Raw genomic sequence first — 21,570 nt, forward strand, 5'->3', positions numbered from 1 at the left:
TGATGGCTCGTTTTATTTCATGTTCATCACAGTGATTTGAGTAAAATACTTAGAGCGCAGTCTGACTTTTAGGAAAGTATTAAGTGGGAAAAATGTATGAAAAGAGCCTTTTTGGTCTTCTGACGTCAATTGTTCTCTTTAAATATCAAAAGTCAGTAATATGAGACTGTCCACAAGGTGGCAATCCACTGCAGTGTATGGAACCGACTTAAAGGGTAACTCCACTAATTTTAACCATTAAAGTGTTTACAGCTTTCAGGGAGCACAACTGCATGTGAAGAGCAGTATACAGTCTTTGTTACTACAGAGGAAGCTGCATGTAATCTGATCTGATTGCCTCCAGTGAGATCTTTCAGTGCAGTGAGTTGCATTGTGGGTAATGTAGATGCTTGGATTTTTCAAAAATAATTTGTGGAATGAAAAAGGTGATCTCTCTGGTTCTGTTCTATCGGTTTTGAAACTATTCACAAAGGTTCACAATGAGCAGTGTTACAGGAGTAAAGTGGAGACCAGTGGACTGCTTTTCAGAACCCAGTGCCCACATTACCCACAATGCAACTTAGCTACTTGGGGACATCACTGGGGATAATAATTAATTGATATCAGGCAGCTTCCTCTCCAGCCACAAAATATTCGGAAATGTGAGTATACATGAATAGGTCATAACACCATAAAATGTTTCACTATTTTTCAAATACTTTTTTAGACTAAATAATAGTTTGATCTGGGAAAATGTAACAATATATCATTGTTAGTTATACTTTTTAGAGGCCTATAAACAAATAAAGAAACAGAGCACCTGAGACATGGAACAGCAGCCTGAGACAACATTTTAGATGTATGGTGAGTTCATGGTCATGCCTCTTCCAGTTTGCACCATGGGGCCTTATTTCAGACTGTTTTTAAACAGGGTCCCATGGGGCAAATCGGAAAGGGGGCGTGACTTCCCAAATTGTTACTTACATAATGCATCTTTACATTCTTGACCATTTGACCCTTTGCATTCAGATTTGCACATACAGTTAATATTAAGCTGAATTCTTGATCAAGACATTACACCTAATAGGTCTGTAATTAATCCCTCAATTTATTTATTTATTTATTTTTTTTTTTTGAATGAGTGCAGTTCGCAGCTTTATTGTGGAGTGCTGGACTTTTGTCTTTTTTTGTTCATTCAATAATTCTTCTCTATGGGCACAATATCTCATCTCCGGTGTGCGGCCCGGATTGGACGGCTGCTCCGCTGCTGGGGCCCGCTTCGACACACAGCTCCGCTCACCATTGGTTCGACACGTGTCTGGGGCGTTTCACTGGGACTGCCCGGTTGTGTCCGGGTAAGATGGCGTTGGAAGAGCAGTGCTCGGCACCACCTCGATGGCGGTCCATATCCCTGACACACGTAGAGTTCCCCGAGGGTACGTACACTCGACATGTTTCTGTAACTACCGAGGCTCCGTTAACCGTCGGCCGCTTTGTCGTTTTCGAACAGTGCGTGTGTTTGCTTGCTACTGAATGGACACGGCCGTTGGTGCCGCTGCCAAATTGTGAGACGCCATACAACCTAGAGCACAGCGGGGAATGTAGCCCGGGCTGCGAAATTGTGGGACAGCGCCGCATGCGCAGTTGGCCTCCGTGTCCACAATGAAGGCTAGCTAGCATGCTAGCTGTTTTAATATCGGCTTTGATATGTCCTGTCAGGAATAGGCGAACATGCTGCGTCCTGTCCGAATTGTTCGACAAAATTCACTAATTTTGAACAGCAAAATAATGTTCCATGTCTGTGGTGGATATAACTAGCTATTTCATCTTATAGAAATGTAGCCAGGGCTGTGGCTAACGTAGTAGCTAGCTGCTTGGCCTGACACTGTTTGGTATAACTAGCATAAAACCATATTCCACCGAGCTACCTGAGTGAGCAAATTCAAATAATGTGGTGTTTATAGGACGACGATTGATTAGCAACTCCATCACGGCAGTTTCCTACCCGAAGCCACAGTTAAATATTTTAACCATCCGGGTTCACTGAGTGCCTCGAAAGTGTCACTCCCACCAGTGCTAGGTGACTTCACAGACGTTCATGATGTGCTCTAACACAAGTCCTATGTCACTGTGTTTTAGGTGATCTGACGGGACAAGTGCTGGCTTATGTCAGTCTCCTTCCCATAGCAGTCCTTGTGGGTTTTGTTACGCTCATAGTGTTTAAACGGGAGCTGCACACGGTGAGTTCAACACATGAGCCTTTTTTGTTTGTTTGTTTGGTTTTCAGAAAGTGCATCACTTTTCTAGTCAATCTGATCATGCCATTATTAACTCACATGAGTCTAAGCAGTGGTTTCAAAAAGGTCAGAGGTTTTGGAAGTGCTCATGTGCTGTTGTTTGTTTGTTTGTTTGTTTGTTTAGATTTCCTTCTTTGGTGGGCTCATCCTGAATGAAGGGGTGAACTGGCTGCTGAAGCACATTCTCAGAGAGCCGCGCCCATGTGCAGGTGAGTGAAGCAACAAGCTTGGCTCTGTGTGTTCTAGGCAGGGTACAAATATTTCTTCAAGTGTTATTGCCTTAAGGTAGCTAGATATTCTTGTATAATAAAATGATAGAGGTGCTCAGTTTATTCTAATCTTTGCTTAGTATCCTGAACACAATAATTGGTTTGATATTTATATGTAGATGTACTCCAAACAGTAAATGTATATATTAATGTCCAGTTCTGCTGTCTTTCTGCAGGGGCTCACACAAACCTGAACACAGAGTATGGGATGCCCTCCAGTCATTCCCAGCTTATCTGGTTCTTTGTTGTTTACTTCTTTCTTTTCCTTTATTTAAGGTGAGTCTGTTTTACTGGTGTGTTTGTTAAGTAGACATTTTGTGATCAGATCCCAGCAATGTTAGAAAACTGTCAGAAATACTGCATTGTGTTAGAGATCTGTAATTTATAGTTTTAAAACTTTTTTAAAAAGCCAAAACTAACATTTAATTTGGCTTATTTTAAGGCATTGATTTCAGTATTATATGAAATAAAGTCACACTTTTGATTCTCACTCTTTAGACACTTTCACCTAAGTCATATATGTCATGGTATGAACTCATGCTGATGTTTCTTTTCAGAATGCATCAAACGAACAATGCTCGATGTGTGGACCTGCTGTGGAGACACATATTGTCCATCATCCTGTTGGGCATAGCCTTATCAGTCTCATACAGCAGGTAAGGGACTGACCCCTTCCCACCTCCTTTAAATCTTCCAGATAAATCCCAAACTCTTAAGAAGATGTTAAAGCAGAGAACAATAATGTCAAGGGTTTATGAAATAGGAAATTATGTTAAAATAAGGCAGTAATAGCTGATGGATTAAAGGCAATCCAAAATCAATAGAAAACAAAGAAAACAACTGAATATCAATTTGTGTTTTACTCAATATTATGTCTTATTCTCTGTCCCATTCTCAGGGTCTACCTGTTGTATCACACCTGGAGCCAGGTTATCTATGGCGGAGTGGCCGGTTGTACGATTGGCATAGTCTGGTTCTTTTTCACACAGGAGGTGCTGACACCATTATTCCCCAAAATAGCAGCGTGGTAAGTAGTGCTCTCATTTCTCTGCTTCCTTCGTGTGTCACAGGGGATGACAACTCCTCCTCAGCCTAAATTAATGAATAAGACTAATATCTAGCTTCAGCCACTCTAATCATCTGCTCTTTCATGATTGATAGGCCAATATCAGAGTACTTCCTGGTGCGAGATACAAGCCTGATCCCCAACATCTTATGGTTTGAGTATACAGTGACCAGATCAGAGGCGAGGTAAGTTGCTGTCTTGGATACATATCAGGTCCTAAATCACATTTATCACCAGTAATGCCTATTCACACCAGAAAGTGTCACACAGGAGTTTACATGTTAAGGTGACATAAGGCGTAAGGCTTGGCCATTGTTATATCACAGTTAGCACATATATGCAGGGTTTAAATACAGGTAAACCTGCTATGAAAAAGCGATTGGCTCTTTTCCCATTGACAGTAGATACGTTTTTTGTTTTGTTTTGTTTTTTAATCTTGTGTCATGTTTGAAGTCAAATGCACTAGCAAATGGGGAATTGTAGAGATGGCCGTCACTTTCAAACTCGGCACAGATTGAACGATGTTTGAGAGCTCGAACATCGCTCAGTTGGCACAGACTCCAAAAGAAAGGATGAAGTAAAACATACTTAAACTGAACTACTGTTAGCAGCTTCAGTGCTTGTTAGCTGCCTGATCAGTACTGCACATCTGCAACTCCTTAACAGAAATGAGAAAGAAGCTAAATGTCCTCCTTTGTTTGTTACCAGCTCAAGTTGTAACGTCCTCGTGACGCAGTCTAATCTGCTAATTTCAATTGTCCCCCAATTTTCCAGCGATTTGTGATGATGAACATGACACACAAGGAAAAATAATTGAAAATAGGAGTTTAAATGAAAATGGCAAGAGCAACACGGCTAATAAGCATCAGTAGCTTTTTGCATTTTGCACGCTCCGACTCTTATTTCCATCAAAGATCTGTACTGTAAAGAGAAGGTGTTAGATTCAATGGTGCAAACTGGTGGCTCAAACACAGAAAAATATATATGAAGTTACTTTGTCCCAACAAACCACTTGTATGACCAGTCCTTCAGTATGTTGGAGACTCTTGCATATTTCCTTCGCTCAATTCTCCTTTTTGTTTCTTCCTTGTAGGAACAGACAACGAAAGCTTGGAACAAAACTTCAGTGATCTACACACTTCTTTTGTGAAACTGAGTTTAGGACTACACATGCACACACACCACACACACATTTACCTACACTCACAAACAAATGCTCACTCGACGAAAACACACTGGAGAACCATCTTTTGGACTGACGTGGTTGCAAGGAGTAAAGGGCAAAAAAACGTTTACAGGTGGCGAAAGAGTGCCTGGACCTGGCCCGGAGCCTACAGCCTGAGCAAGTCCGTCCACACGCCTCTCCTTCTTGTACAGCTTGCCCAAAATGCTCTTCAATGCATGCAAGACTGTGCAAGAGGCATACTATTTAATGATAGATTAATATATATATTTTAACTATAAACGCACGCTGACAGTAACAGTGTACTGTAAGAGATTTCAAAGAGCCTAAAAAAGGAGGCTTTGGTCAAGTTTCAAACAAATTGGTGGGCGTCATTGCAGCATGTATTTAGTGATTCCTTTTTTTAAAATATTCTGATGGATAGCTGGTGGGATCGGGCTGGGAGGGGGGATTGGTTATGGCTAGGTTTTCCATTTTTCATTGTTATATAATAGAAAAAGAACAATTTCTAAAAATTGGTTATGATGTAATATAAATGAAAATTTGCACTTTGTGAAATTTACAAGTAAAAAAAAAATTACTAACACTAGTTAAATGTTAAGACCCTCCCCCTCTTTTTCCTCTTCAGTCTTTGCTTTGTATCTATGACTGTCAGTCCTAATATATTAGACTCCAAAGCTGATCTGCAAGCAGTGTAAATTTAATATACCTTCTGTACTGTCGAGCATCGAGGTTGTGTTTTCTGTTCATATCCACATTTGAGGAATATGAGACTGAATCACAGCAGCAGGTTTCAGTTGTTTTTGTTGTTGGAACACACTTTGGACTGAGGTGGTGTTTTTCTTAATGCCTCACACACAGTAGCAGCCTGGGAACAGAGTTCTGGGAATCAGTTTTCTGTCTTTTTTTAAAATTCCGTTTCTTCTTATTTTGTTTTCTGCTGTTGCAGAGAACCGTTTTTCTTTTTACCTGCATTTCCAAGATAACATTCCATATCATTTAGTGAGAAAACACACATAATGACTGCTGAGGGGATATGTTTTCTTTTTTTGTATTATTTTTTTCATTTTTTTGAAGAAAGGAGAAAAAAAAAAGCCTCAGGTCAGTCGTAGCATGTGATTATGCTTAATTCCTCACAGCCCACGGCAGCTAATGTTGAAAGCTGTCAAGTGGGGATCTGAAGCTGATTTAAAACTGTCATATCATTAGCTCCACAAAGGGAAGTTGTTCTCTTAGATTTTGATTTTTTTTTTTCCATGTGTAACCTATATCAGGCTGAATAAAAATGTGTTTATGTACAAAGAGATTGTTCAAGTGTTGTGCTTTTGAAATGCAGCAAGATCTTTTTGCATTCAAATTGCTGTTTGATTCCGTGAGTGTGTTTGCCGTTGAGAGAACATGCCACTTAGATAGTCAGACCTACTGATCGTCTACTTGCTGCATCAGTCAGTGCAGTGTCTGTTTGACTTTGGCTGGGGTGTTACCCACCGCAGTGTCTCTGTTTATTTGTCCTGATGTAACACAGACTCCAAAACCGAGAAGGGAAACAAAATCTGACAAAAGTGCTGATGGAATGATTTGCATGAGGCACTAGCCATGAGAAAATAGTAGTTTATTTTGTACAGATATCACGGTCCGCTAGGAATATTTTAGTGAAGATATGAGAGCAGGGAAAAACATGTCAGGTTATTGTTCCCCAAAGAACTTCTTTCTGATGCACCGAATACATTTTATGCACTGGAGTTACTTTTACAGTCTTAACACAGGATGAAATTGTCAATTTAAAGAGTTGCTGGATCATAAACCAAACATTGTAAAAACTTTAAGTGAAACTGTGCAAGAAGTCGCCAGCAATGTAGTTATGAAGCTATTGACTCTGTTTAAATTCATACATACACATAAATATAGGTGATACTGTGACACTTGATGCACAATACTATGCATACATATCATACTCAAGCTAACAATCAAAGTGAACACCCACTTCTTTCCCCAGGAGACAAACTGTTGTGGAAAACGTGGCACAATGACTGCTGCCTTAGTTGACAGAGACAGAAGCACTTCAGTGTGTATTTGGAGGCTATACGGGGCTCATGTAGGTGACAAATGAAAAATAGCTCTCTGTTCAGTCCAAACAATGAACAAGCTGCTTGCATTGTGAAGGCAGCGTCATGCACTTCTCTCCCTGTACTCTATTCCCTCGATGTGACTGCTGGAGAAAATACTCCCGTCCTGAGGAGAAAGACACATGTGCCCTATTTAAACAACCCATTCCATTTTTGATTCACTTTTTCAGGTCTAACCTCAGGCTATCCCCAAAACACCCGTGGGGAATGGGCACAGCCTAGATAAAATGTTGAAGACGGCGACCTATTTCTGTTTCTCTAAGCTATTTTCTCTGACCTGCACTGTTCGAATAAGCATTTCTGTGGATGTGAACCACAGTGATGGTTCAGACCCAGGGGTCATCTCCCCCCACTTACATGTCTTTACTGAGTTGATCATAACAGTATGATGTTTACAGCTTGTGCCTCATACTTTCCAGGTTATGAGAAGTAAAGGCTGTCATCAGATTGAACATAATACATGTAGATATGCTGTACTATATGTTTCAGTTCCAGCAGAGGTGTCCCATATTAGCAAAGCCCCGCAAAATCGAAGAGCACTGGAGGACTGACATCCACTGGACGGAGCTTGTTATTGCAATCCATTGATATTAATGACACTCAGCAGGGTGAAACTTCAAGACAATAATAAAAAAAGTTCTGTCTCAAATAAAGTTAAAGGACAACTGCACCAATTGTACACATTAGTGTGTTTATCACTGCATACATGTATGAGAAAAAGTAGTATAAAACATATTTGTGCCTCCAGAGGAAGTTGCTTTTAATGATACATTCCTTCAGGTGATGTCACTTGGTGGCTAAATTGCATTGTGGGTAATGTAGGCGCCAGATTTTGAAAAGGAAGAAGAAGGCCTGGGAATAAAGGCGACGTCTCTGGATCTGCTGTATCGATTTTGATTGTTTTGTAGTCAAACTGTCCGCGACAGTGTTACAGCCGTGCTATGCCAGATGAGCGGACTGCTTTTCATCATCCCCTGCAGCAATTGAACTCTCAGTATGATAATTTCCTGTTTTTTATTTTTTTATTTTTTTATTAAACCCAGTAAGCACAGGGAACAAATAAAGCAAACACAATCTGTGCTAAAGCCTCTGGGATATGTGCGCTCCATCCATTTTAATAGAATAGATAAATTAAATATGGTGACATTGAGTAAAAGAAAATTCTGCACTGAAACATTTAGTATTGACGCTGTTGTTGTATTAAACACATTTGAACAGAGAGGAAGACGTTGCAACAGGAGGAATGCACACCCTGTTCATGTATTTCCATTTTGTGTGCATCCATAACAGCTCAAAGGAAAATATTGCACATTTTCTATTCTTTTGTGGCTGGAAGTCACTTTGCAAACACGTACCGTAGGATTAATCGTCATAGTTTAAATCATCACCTCTCTGACCTTTCCATGGGGTAGAGCAGTTTGATTATACTACATGATAGATTTCTGTAGCTGTGTTATTTCTTGTGTGTGTTGCTCCCCTCACTGGCGTAGAGTGGGCAGGAGGAGATGATGTCGAGCTTCTCGATGCATCAGTCACGATTTGTTAGCATTTGAATCCCAGTCTGATGACAGTTGGTGGGCTGTTTGGCCACTTGTCAATCAAATCTGAACATAACCACACCAACACAGTCTTGATGATGCAGATTAACTGATTTTTTTTTTTTTAAAGAGTTAAAGCCTCATTAAATATTCCTGAATGCCAAACTTGAACTCTGTTGCTTATTTAGTCATTAATATTTAATGTTATATTGAGAACTTCAAAGGCTCGGGGAGCTCAGCTGAAGAGATGAAAAACATTTCTCTAAAACATTTTATCCTCATTTGTTGCAGCGTTGTAAAAAAGTACACAAAAGTCACACTTGTGTAAAAGATATTTCACTAATTGATTATACTGAGTATAATTTTCTAGCGATAAATGATCTTCAGCATCAAAAGTACAAGTCAAGGTAAATAATATATACTTTTGCACATATGTATAAACTGTATATTGTTGACAGAATATCAGATCCAATATTCAGCATTTTTCTGATTGCTGGAATCAGTGTCTTTTAAATCTGACTCTGGTGTAGCTTGCATTCTGAAAAATAACTAGTACATTATCAAGTAAATGTAATGGAGTAAAAGTACAGTGTTTCCCACCAAAGTGCAGTTGAGTCGTGTTACAAAGTAATGAAAAAAGTACAGCACTTGTCTCGATGATGTTGGACTGCACAGACCATATTGTACAGTTTATTTCGCTCACTTAATTATCAAACCATGCAGTGATGTGTTGTTTTAATCCACAGCTGAAAATAATCCAAGACAAATGCTCTAATTCATTCCCATTCCAGACATTTTTGCAAAAACCTTCAGTGCCCGGGCAGCTATTTTAGAAGGGGAACTTTTTAAAGTTTAATGTCTTCAGTGGGAACAATGGGCTTTTGGGGCCGAGAGCCTCAAACAGACTGGGGTAGTCAGAGAGTGTTGACAAGAGGAGCAAAACAGTCTTTCTTGTCATTTCATGGGACAGCAAGAATATTCGTCTGTAGAAGGTTCTATATTTTTTATGAGTGATATATAGAATAATACCAGCCTCATTCTTTAAAAACTGTAATGATGAACATTGTTCACCTTCCTAATGATGTTCAATTTAATTTGTGCCCCGGGGAGCAAATTAAAATCACTAATCAAGCAGTTTGATCAACAAGCTGCCGTCCAACTGCGACTCCTCCACAGCGGACCTGTTCATCTGCATCCTGTGTGCCATGTGCATGGCCTCACAGTTGGCTAACATATACAGTATAAATGCTACAGAGCAAGCTGGACACTTTTCAGCATATTAGCTCTGCATTAGTTTTGCAGTGACAGATAATGACAGGTTTGTATTTCAGGGGAACTTAAACTTCTAATTTTCTTTCAAGCTGTTCACTCTTAAATGGCATTTAAATGTTGAAATACAGGAGTTTAACTGGTGTGTTGGATGTACAGTACACCTTTTACAGAAGTAAACAACTTGTTATCTGTGTCTGTTGACTCCCCTGGTTTTTGGTTCAGTTCTCCTCTAAAGCTCGGCCAAAACCTGCCTTAAAATCCTGGATTCTCGTCCTTCGAAATGTTTTTTTTTTTTTTTTTAAACTACCTCAACATTTATTACAACAAATGCTGAAATCGTCTTTCTGATTTGGATTTTTTTTTTTAACATTTTTTTTCTTCTTTTTAGTCAGATTCTACTGACTGGCGAGTCACATCTCTGCCAGCAGACATTGGCAGGGATTTCGGAGTGTAATCTCACAGGATATCTGCAGCAGCTTTGAGTGTGTTCACTCTTTGGAAATGGAAGTTGTTCAAATTTGAGCTCTCTCCGCTCAGCTCTACAGCGAAGAAATTCACCGTGGGAGGTTTGTAAATCCCTGCTTTACTCTATGTGCATGTGCAGAGTGCAACGTTGGGACAAATACACGTGTTTGTGAGACAAATGGGAATTGTACAGCTTTGTACATTGCTTAAAGTGGATTGTGTTCAGAATTGAAAATGTGTGAATTTAAGGATGTTCTGCAGGAAACTTTGACTCTTCAGACACTCACTTATGTTTGTTCTGATGCAACATCTCCAATAACATCTGTAATAACTGCCAGTGTCATTTTGGGATAAATCTAAATACAAGAAATCACACCACATCCACTCAGGTCTTTTTCTTGAGCTGCTCAGGGAAAAAAAGAAAGAAAGAGGTGAAGTGAAATTGACCCAGCACTCATCACTGTGCGGTAAATCGGTGTGTGTTTGACAGACAGTGCCTCCAATGTTGAACCAGAACCTCTAGATGGCACCCATCTCCCACGTACAGAGAGGAGTGTAATGAGATGAACACAGACACAAGTCCTCATTATACAGCAACCCTTTGACATAAGAAGACCGACTCAACGCACATTTTGATATTTACAATACTGATGAGGTAACAACACGAACTCAGACATGTGTATTTTTTTCCATAACTCAATAAACAAGCTGCCCTCAGAGGAAAATAAGCACACCCACAGAATCACGGAGCACCTTTAAGTGAAGACATAGTGAAAATAACACACAGTGACAGTGACAAATCATCGTATGGGTCCACATAAGTGAAATATGTCTAATATAAATAAACATATATGCACCTCATCGATAACTAGAATATCATTTTTCTACAGGCTGAACATTTTAAAAGTTTTCTTTTCTTAAAAAAAGTCAGGAAACAACAGGTTAGATCAATATGACTAATTAAAGTAGTCAAAACTAAAGACAATTCGATTTAGACTGTACAAGATAAAAAGTTTATTTTGTTGAAGTAGAGTCACTTTTGTCAGATATCACCGTGTATTGAGTACCCCCAGCTTTTTCTTTCACAGGCTGAAACTTAAGCAAGGCACAATTTGGTCCTTTAGATTCTGACCACTTGGACGATCTTGCTGTTACAGCGGCGAGTGGGCTGCTGTTAAACCTATATTTCAATAAGACGCTAAACTCAAGCAGCTATGTAATAATAATAATGACTAAAAAAAGCCTTCGATATGAATAATCTGTATGAAGCATGAACACCTCCGCCCACATTCTCCAGTTTGTTTCAGTCTCACATGTTGGTAGATCTTTTAGCCGTGCCGACTTCATCCTCCTGAGGGGCCAAATGTATGCTCAGTGGCCCCCCTGCTCCTCACAACACTGATGTGCATGAAGGGGTTCACACAGCTGAGGAGTCGACTGGTAAATCTACAGCGGACAATATCATCATAGAAAATACACAACAGAAATTTATAATTGACAAATCAAAGTAAAATTCTTAAGAAATCAGAGCAACACGGTTTCAAAATCATTTTCATATCGACTCTGCCAACTTATCTTAAGAGTGATAATTAGCATCCGGAGAGCCACTGTCTCCTCCGCTGAAACAGGTTTAAACAGATAACACTATTGTTTTAACAAATGCATGAACAGTGGCATAAGGAGCGCTCAAACCGCCGCCTTCAGATTTCCTTTTTTCGTCTCTTGGATGAAACACAAAATACCACAAACAACCTGCCTGATCTTAAATTTAACTACAAACCGCGTTTCGACAAACGTTCGCTTCCCCGGCTCTGATGTCTTCTTCCTCTTCTTCTTTTTGCTTCTTGGCTTCGTGGGCATATTTTTGAATCTTGTGGGAGGAGGATGAGTATTGTTCATGAGCCAAATTATTGTTTTAATCTGATCCAAAATCCTGTTGAGCCTTTTGATGCACTGAATCTGATGTGAAATGTAAAACAATAAACTTTTCCGTGTGTCACCGTTCTTATTCTCACTGCTGCATTGATTTACTTTCCATACCTGTCGCTGAGAAAGTGAAATCATCATGGTGTCTTGGCAGGAGACGTCTTCATTTTTCTTTTGACGGACGCCCACTTGGATGATTGTTAGTTGTAATTTTTGAAGAAAAGCTTTGAGTAGGTTCCTGCTGTAATCAACAGATTCTGGAGCTGCAGGTGGCAACAACACTGGCAGACTGAGTGCGGCACAGACAACAAGAATGAAGCGAACAAGGGAAAACAAAACGGTCCTGTTCGACTGAGTTTGATCACGAACAGACAGGGAGGTGATGCTTGTCCCTCGTGGAGGAATCCTGATGACTTCAGTGACTTTCTCTCTTGACAGGAGATTGGTTTAAATGGAATAGCTGATGTTAGCATGCTAAAAAGTGGTATACACTATAGATGACGTTGTTATGAACATGATACGTTTCTGCCAGCCACACACTTTAAATTGCAACTTTTTGCATCTTAAGATAATTTTTAAAAAATCATATCTTGCGACAGCGCTGCGCTCATGCTCTTGTTAGGTTAAAGCGCAAAAACCCATTTGTTAGGGTTAGGAAAACATCATGCTTTCGCTCAGGACACCTGGAAGTTGTGAAAATATTCAGTGGTTTCACACTCACTTCAATGTTAAAACACAGTCTCAAACTGTGATCGCTGGCTCGGCCTGTAGGGTTAGGGTTTCAAGACCAACTCGTGCCGTTTTTTGGGGGGTTTAATATACACCAGATATAACTGCTTTACAATTAGTTTTGTTGTGTGAATCTATCATTCTTACACATTACAAAAGAAACACCTTAGGGATGAGTTCACCAGAAATGGAAAATTGATTCATTAACTTCTCACCCCAGTGTCAATGGAACAGAATAAAAAAAAAAATAGACTCTGGAAGCCCTGAGATCCCGTAATTGATTTGCGGAGATGTTATTTACGGCCCTTGAGCCCCGGTCGAGCATGTGAACCCACTTCTGGTGTTGAGATTTTGGTCTTAAAAAGAAGGCGAAAATAAATCTACTTGGGATCTCGGGCCTTTCTGAGACTTGGATTACAGCATACAGGGTGAATGGAAACATCTCGTGTTTTCTCTCAGTTGTTTTTTTATTTCTAAAACAAGTTCCCATCTCCTTCAGTTGTGTAGGAGATCCTCTAACACTGTTTTTATGGGGAAGCTCCAGAAATGTTCGGCGGACTGAGCAACTTCACCAAACTTTCCTTCGGCATGAGGGTGTGATGGGTAATGAGTTGATTTTTCAACTCACTACGGTTGACTAAGCTGGTACACAGAGTAAACAGGTTATATCATTGGGTTATTCTACTTATGCAGCTGATCAGCTTGGAGCTTGTTTGTATTCTATTGTACAGTTGGGGAGTTCATTCAAGTCCCCCAATTCATTAAAAATCAAAATCAGTCTACAATTATTTCTTAAAAAGCACATTTTCTCTGAACAAACATTAGCAATTTGAGCAGGCAGTTAAAATATTTCCAGACTGTCTAAATGTCACGCTGATTGATCCCCATCTCAAGAGTCGTCTGTATTGTTAAACTACAAAGAAAGGATAAGACGCATCACTGCGAAAATAGTCACGGAAACAGACCTTGTAAAATACTTCAAACAAACTGATTTGCATCAAAAACAGGCTCGAAACAATTTGATCAAATCTGTGGGTAGAAAAAATTAAGTCTCTATGACTATTATTTGCACACATGAGTTTATAGGAAGGTAAATATTTTACAGTGCTGACTTGAATAATCCTAATTAGTGAAGTAAATAGTTACTTAAGCACTATGATAAATGTAGCAGAGTAAAAAGCGCAACATTTCTCAAATCTCAAAGTAAAAAAAGAGAGAAATATTTAAGAAAAACAAAAGTACTTGCTCTAGATTCCACCGCCAAGTGTGCCACTGAAGTCGCACCAAGTTTGACAAGTGTGTGTTTTTCTGTAATCTTCAGTCAAAAGCCTTCAGTGCTGAAACCTCCCTGTTGCCTCTCTGTGTTCATTCACAGTCTCTCCACTGGGGGGCAGCACACACTGACCTGGAGTCTGTGTAGGAGGCAGAAGTTCTCCTGTATCATGGGTCGACTCAAGGACAAAACAGCTATTTGAAGGACAGAGATGACTGGAACCAAACTGCGATGACATTTTTATTTTTACTGATCATTATAAGCCAGCTGAAGTCACTCAGTGTTATTCCTGTTCTGTTAAGGCTTGACCTCCGCTAAGAAGTGCACTGATACCTCCGTGTGATTTTCTTCTAGTTGATGGGAATAGTTACTCCGTATCATGACGGGCTGCTAGACTTTGCCCAAAACTGCAAGCTAGATTTAAACCTTTGATTGCTGAGATTTATTAAAACATTTTTTTTTTTCCCGGATCTAGCCTCTCACCCTGAACAGTTTGAATCTTTATTTAGACGTGGAGAACAATGAAGGAAACAGTAGAGAGACTTTCTATTAGGTCCTGATCCTAGGCCAGCTCGTGAGCATGTAGTTCTATTTTTACACAATGTGCAGCTCATGTGGCACTAATTTTAATATAACAGAGGGCGAAACAAGCAGACACAACACTAAAACCGCTCTCATCTCGACTGTTCGTACCCAATATCGTACCCACGAGCTACAACGTCGGCCCCTGTGCACCTGCTCCTGTGAAATCTCTGCCCGGCTGTCTCCTGGAGATTCAGAGTGGATCTGTAACGTCTCTGATCTGGTCGACACAAGTGGCAGTGTAACCCCTGAGTCACTTACACGTCTCAGATCGTCGCCCCAAAAGAAAGGGACCAGTCGGACTCCACGCGCTGCAGATGGGGGTGAAATCTGCACTGCAGTATGACTGAAGCAGTATGACAGCAGTGTGACTCGCAGCCCCCCCCCCGTTACCCTCGGTGGAACAGTGAGCCGAGAGCCGGTGGAGGCAGATATTTGACGCGCTGTCACTTTAAACGTTTAAAGTTGGGAACACTTTACTTCAGTCTTCTTCAGCGGTAGATACAGATTTCATAACTGGTTCACAAAACACTCTTAATACATTTGTTAAAAGCTATAAATCCTCTAAGGCTGGTGGATAAACTGATATTTAGACATAATAGAGTAAATATATCTTTGTTGGAGATGTTTCTATAGTTTGCATATACTGAAAATGAATAAACACTTGTAAAAATGACATTCTAGTGTCATGTAAAGCTTTTGTTACAGGGCTGTATATCAACATGAATACTAAATAGCTTTGGCAAAATTAGGTGGGTGAAAATAAGTAGTTCCAAGTGCTTAAGTTAGAGTGTCTGTATGTAAACTTGAACAACTGAATTGGAGCAACTTGATTTTAACGTTTTGGATCTTCATAGTTATTGAAGTTTCAACGAAGTGTTTAACATACATTTTGCGTTCACATTCAAATGAATACAGCATGTATTACTTCTGTCGGAGACTTCCACATCTGCACGTGATAATAATGATTAACTTGTTATTCATATAGCGCCTTAAAAACGACAGTCTCACGGAATAATAAGTCAACAGTCGTGCCAAACGCAAGGAAGCCTCATCTAAGGTGAGTTAAAACAAGACGGCGGAACAAAGAATGTAAAAGCACAATTAATCAATCTTAGGAATTAATAGGAATAAAAGCGATTAAACAGGCAAAATCACAGAAAAAGAAAGAAAGAAAATCGATAAAAAATGCTAAGAAGACAACATTAATTCCCTTATTTAACTATAAAGGCACTCAGTAGAGCGCATACCTCCGCCAGCATCAAACCTTGATAGCCCTGCATCACTCAGTCCATGCATTAGTCCCTGAGAAATGTACAAAAATGTCAAATACTGCATTTCACAATTTTTAAGAGGACAATCCTGAATCCCTCTTTTTTATCTGGATTCAAACCAAAGGTTACTGAGGTTCTGTTCTGTGCCGAGACTCATCCTCCATCCAAGTTTGGTGGAAATCTGTTCAGTAGTTTTTGTGAAATCCTGCCGACAAACCAACACACACACACACACACACACAATCACTCACACACAGAAAAACAAACAGACACGGGTGAAACATAACCTCTTCGTATCAAAACTGAAGTTACAATCCTTCAGATTTCAATCACGGCTGGTTCAATGACACCTGTGATCACCATGGTAACAAGCTGTGTGATTTAAGACTACAGAGAACACTCTTTAATTAGCTACTTTGTCAGTAATATGACAGAAAAATAACAGCCGGTGTATCTGCAGAAAAAAAAACAGCAAAAGTTGTTTTTCATGAAAATGGCGGACCCTGCCACCAATGATGAAATCACAGAATGGCATTGCGTGGCTGTTACCAAAAATTGCCGACCATACATAATATTAAAACCTGAAATTCTCAAAGATTATAATTAAAAAGAGGTTAGACGCTGCTTTAATGTGACAGTGATTTATATTTAATTTGTGAGTTATTGTCCTGTCTGATGTACTTACTGTTTTATCTGGTACTCCCAATCTCATGTACTTTTTTTTTCAGGTTTCTGCCTTCTTGTTTTCTCTCTGTCATCCCCATTTTCCAATTCTTTTCAGCTGTTTTCTTAAACCACACACACACACACACACACACACACACACACACACACACACACCTCCCCGTAGCCCCGGGCCGTCGCTTTCTTTCACCACCGAAGCTTTTATTTCTTAACCGTCTCCTGGCTTACTCTCCCCTCTCTCTATTGATGCCTCTCCATTTCACAGCCCAGACCTCTTGCCTGCTGCCCTGCACTCTCTCCTGGCTACCACAGCGGTCTGTAACTGTTTCAGGCGATGACCGGTTTCCTTGTAAAGAGCCTCTACTTTTTCGCATCAGGAGAGAAATAAGGCGTCGAAAAAGCCATCAGGAAAAAGTGTGAACTCAAATATCTCTTTTAAAAAAGCAGTCTACAAGTCTGCACCTTAAAGAACAGATTATAAATATCATATAACGTATACATTATTCAATATCTTTTTGATATGAGGAGACTTGAACAAGTCATACAAGGAAGGAAAATAACAACAACCGCCTTCCCATCTCCTGCTGCACTAGCTATCCTTTATCAATTTTCTTTTCAGGTCAAGGATCACGCTTGTGGAATTATTACATTGACACAGCAAAAGAATCTAAATCCCTCAATAAATATAAATACAGACTTAAGACCCTTTTGATGAACAAAGCTGCCAAACACTCCCACATACAAACACTTGCATGCATACTTTATTTCGCCGGGTTCACGCGTGGCTCTAGGGATGGCGGTGTCAGCCGGTTGGTTGATTCATTCCGCCACTTTGTTCCAGACTCAACAACTATTGAATAGATTGCCATTAAAGGTTTGTCCAGATGTTGATGTACCCCAGAGGATGAATCCTAATGACTTTGGCGTCCCCTTGCCTTTTCTTGACTGGTTAAAAGAGAGGAGACAAGCCACTTAGGGAATTTGGAATAAAAACAGTCTTTGACACCAGACATGGCGACAGGCGGTGGTACGACACATTTCCCACCACGTCATAGTGTTAGCATCGTCATCGTGAGCATGTTAGCGAGCTTGTTCTTAGCATTTAGCCTGAAGCACAGCCAGTCTCACTAACAGGGCAGAGGCCTGTGTGTTGTGTTTTCTTCTTCCCTATGTGAGGGTTTAAGTTAACACTACGCAAATTAATAATTATCAGTCAGGAGAGGTATTTGTGTGCTTGTGTTTAATTTCTCGCATTGCACTTTAGAATTATACCTTTAATAAACAGAAATCGTCAATGTAGCTGCCAAGCTGAAAGCATTAGCGCGCAGCATATCTGAGGAGGAAACAAGCGTTCTACTGCATGTAAGTGACGTCTTCTCGAATCAGTTTTGTATCTTAGGGCCACCGGAAACTTGGATTATGTTTGTTTTCCCCTCATCTACTTGAGTTGTTTAGTAGAACGCTGTAACGCTGTTTTGCTGTGAAGCTCCAGAAACGTTTTGTGGGCTTACGAAACTTCACCCGACGATCCATCTGCATGAGAGTGAGTAGATAATGACTGTGTTTTCATTTTTTGGAGGAACCTCTTCAAACACAGCCTCACAGACCTATTATTATCAAATACTCTCATTCCTTTTTTCTTTACTATGTATTATATCTTCCTTCCGCTGCTTTTTAAAATGTTTCCTCTTTTTTTTTTTTTTGCCTCTTCACGCTTTAAATGTACATGTTTCAAATCTCTATATCGAGCTGTCCCGTGAGTGTTTGTTTTTATGTCTTCCTCGTGTCGCTGACAAAACTCAACTCGACTCCGCTGCACCGGGAGGAGATCAGGCTCAGGATCTCAGCCAGGAGCCGCTGGTGTTCCTTGGACTCCCCTCATCTTCGTAATCCTCCCCGTCTGAATGGAGAGCTTGTCATCCTCCTGTGTGGATGCTGAAGTTTCCCTTTATAGCACAGCCATAATATGAACCCCTTTGGACCCACTCGTTCTGTTTTTTCGCTTCTTTATTTGAATCAAAGCATCCGGTCATACAATCATCCGTCTGTATATGTGACCCTCAGACGTGTTTTGTTAATTAAAAATGATGAAAAGTTCCTCTCAAACAGCTGAGGTTTGCTCAAGATGGACGAGAGCACGAGTCCTCCCCGTGGATTGTGGAAAATACTTTGCAATCAAGTGATCTCTGATGATAATCCACAGGTGTGCATCATCAGAGATCTTGACAAGCTAATAATAAACATATGGTTCACTTGTTTTTAATTAGTGAAGTGATAGATAAGATTAGCAAAGTGTGTGTGTGAGTGTTTTAGAGTTTGAGTCACCCCTTGATGTGTCCCAGTTTGGTAAAATACTTTTTCTTTTGCCGTGTGTATTAAAGCTGCTTTAATCACTATTTTTTATATTTACAGTGGATGAAATGAGCGCCATATGAAAGATAATGCTTTGTTGAAGAACTATTACAAAACTGTATTTCCCATGAACTCACTAAATTAATATAATTGCTGCTCTTTTTTGGTAATTATCTAGTATATTAGCATTGAACTGTCATTCAGCTTAATTTTTATGGGTTTCACAGCTCAAAATGTAACTGTTTTGTTTCTCTCTCACTGTTTCTAGACACAGCAGGCAGTTTCCAGCAAAAGCTGCCTCATAAATCATCTGCATGCTACCGTTTTCCATCAGGAACAGCAAAGTCTACAACTACCTGGTGAACTCGTGGAGAAAACAGCAAAGTCTACAACTACCTGGTGAACTCGTGGAGAATTTACCAGCTAAAGAGCCACATGTTTCCCTGGTAGTGACCAAAAACAGAGCTGAAAGTGAAATTGCCAATAGGCTACTCCCACAATGACAGTCAAACTAAAAAACACTCTGTCCTGCATCTTTTATGAGTGCAAATGTTTTTATTGCATATTATTTTATACTTTCAAATGACACGTTTTCACAGGTAAAGGTTATTGAGGGGGACAAATTTCTCTTTCCCCTAGAAAGAATGGGTAGGAACCCCTATGTCACCACCGTTATTTCCATCCATGTCGTCAGTGCACTCGATAAAGTCCTCCTCTCCGCTAGGTTTGTCGCAGAAAATGGATGAAAAGGTGGACGACCTTCTCCTTTTATTGACGTCTGCCTCTTGCCTCCACTCTGCAGTTGAAGTCGTCCTTATCCTTCCTCTTTTTCATTTGGAAGGTCTACGTGACAATGATGACTTCTCAACAAACACACTCCCTCACTGTTGCCCTTAACGTTGTTTATTGTGATGTAAATTCTTAACCTTTGATTGCTTTGTATAAAATGTTTGTTTTTTATGTATTTTACTGTTATTTATTCATTTTAACTCATGAAAAGTTATTGTATTCATCCCAGTAATCCGTAGTGTAGATCTGAATGTGTTTGCTGACATTTTTTTTTTTTTTTTACAGGAAAACATTTGTCTCCGCTGCCTTTTGGGGCAGTTTAATCTCCATATTAATATTCATTTTTATGGATTTGTCTACATGCACATATACATGTCCCTGTCACAACAGAACTCGGCTTGTGATTCTCTGAGGGAGCTTCCTCGCAGGTTCACCTGTAACCACTGCTGAACAGGATGCTGCACGCCATGCTGATGCCTGTTGAATGCTAAAAAAAAATCTCAGCCTGCATCACAGCTCAAGTCTCCAGCGTTCATTTAAACAAACTTCAGTCTTTTTGCGTCATGCTCTTAGAATCTTTCAGTCTTTTTTTTTTTTTTTTTTTTTTTTGCAAAACTCCAGGCTGCTGTCTCCAGCCATCTGGCCACTCTCCCACACAGTCCAGATTTGTGAAGTGCCGCACTGACTGTTGTCTTTCCAGAAAATTCTCTTGTAGCAGCCAAGGGAACGCTGTAGTTCAGTTAGACAGGTCACTGGATCTTAGTCACCTCCACCGCCGTGGGTCCGTTGTTGCCTGTCGCTTGATTTGTGGTCAGACAAGCCACTCTGGGAAGGCAGCTGCACTCCGCCACCTCCTCGATATTCACAAGGAGCCCAAAACACTTTTCCAGTGAACAACTTTAAATTCTGCAAAAAATTAAATGAAAAAAAAAAAAAAACCAAGACAGAACATTCGTAATGCAGACTTGTACAGCACAGAGGAACGATTTACCTGCCTCGGGACTCCTCTTGTTTCATGGCGTATTACTGAATACTGCAGGAACAGTAAGTTATTCCTGTAGAGCTCCTTGTCACGCTTTGTGTTTAACTGATGGGACGTGACATCAAGTGTGCAGTGATGGACAGCAGGGATCCATTTGAGAGCTGCAGGGAGCTTAGTCCACATGCTTTTCTGATTTCCTGAGCTTTCTGACAGCGTCATGAATATTTGCCCAAACTGACATCTTTCACTGCGGTGACATTTTTTGTTTTATTCATTGTTTTGAATACTTTCCCTACTCTCATTAATTCTAAATACCTCATAGGGTGTGTAGCTTTTTTAGCGAGACATTTGAATAACAGCAGACCAGCAATTATTTTCTTATAATAATAATAATAATAATAGAAGCAGAACTTGAATCCCCATGCTCTCATCTTTGTTCATCAAAACATCTTTTGTATTTTTTTTTTTTGTCTCGAGCACCTGGAAAAACATTGAAATGGTGGTCGATTTGGTTGAAAAGTAAAGCGAAAACATTTTTCTTATAATAGCACAGTTGTCCATTTACCCCATTATCTTTAATAATACATAGATGAAAACATAATAAGGGAAGGAAAAATACTATTTGCAGTAATTACAGACATTTCTCAGAGCAGAAAAATAAGTTTAGGTGCAACAGATGACATAAATCCTTTTATGCATGGAGTCCAGTGCAGTGGACAGATATGTGGATGGAGGGGAGACATGTTGGAAATAGTACAACTGGAAAAACTGTTAAATCCTTTTA

General features: G+C 39.9%; 1 protein-coding gene across 1 annotated transcript; it reads left to right on the forward strand.

The window, feature by feature from the left end:
- Positions 1-1,153: 1,153 nt before the first annotated feature.
- On the forward strand, positions 1,154-6,098 carry dolpp1 (dolichyldiphosphatase 1). The gene is made up of 8 exons (XM_037118206.1): positions 1,154-1,415; positions 2,119-2,219; positions 2,401-2,485; positions 2,722-2,821; positions 3,103-3,201; positions 3,444-3,572; positions 3,707-3,796; positions 4,705-6,098. The coding sequence occupies exons 1-8, from the start codon at positions 1,340-1,342 to the stop codon at positions 4,739-4,741; spliced, it is 717 nt and encodes a 238-aa protein (XP_036974101.1). The 5' UTR covers positions 1,154-1,339; the 3' UTR covers positions 4,742-6,098.
- Positions 6,099-21,570: the final 15,472 nt, after the last annotated feature.

Source organism: Acanthopagrus latus, chromosome 12 (assembly GCF_904848185.1).
Source record: "Acanthopagrus latus isolate v.2019 chromosome 12, fAcaLat1.1, whole genome shotgun sequence".
In the NCBI taxonomy this organism is placed as follows: Eukaryota; Metazoa; Chordata; class Actinopteri; order Spariformes; family Sparidae; genus Acanthopagrus; species Acanthopagrus latus.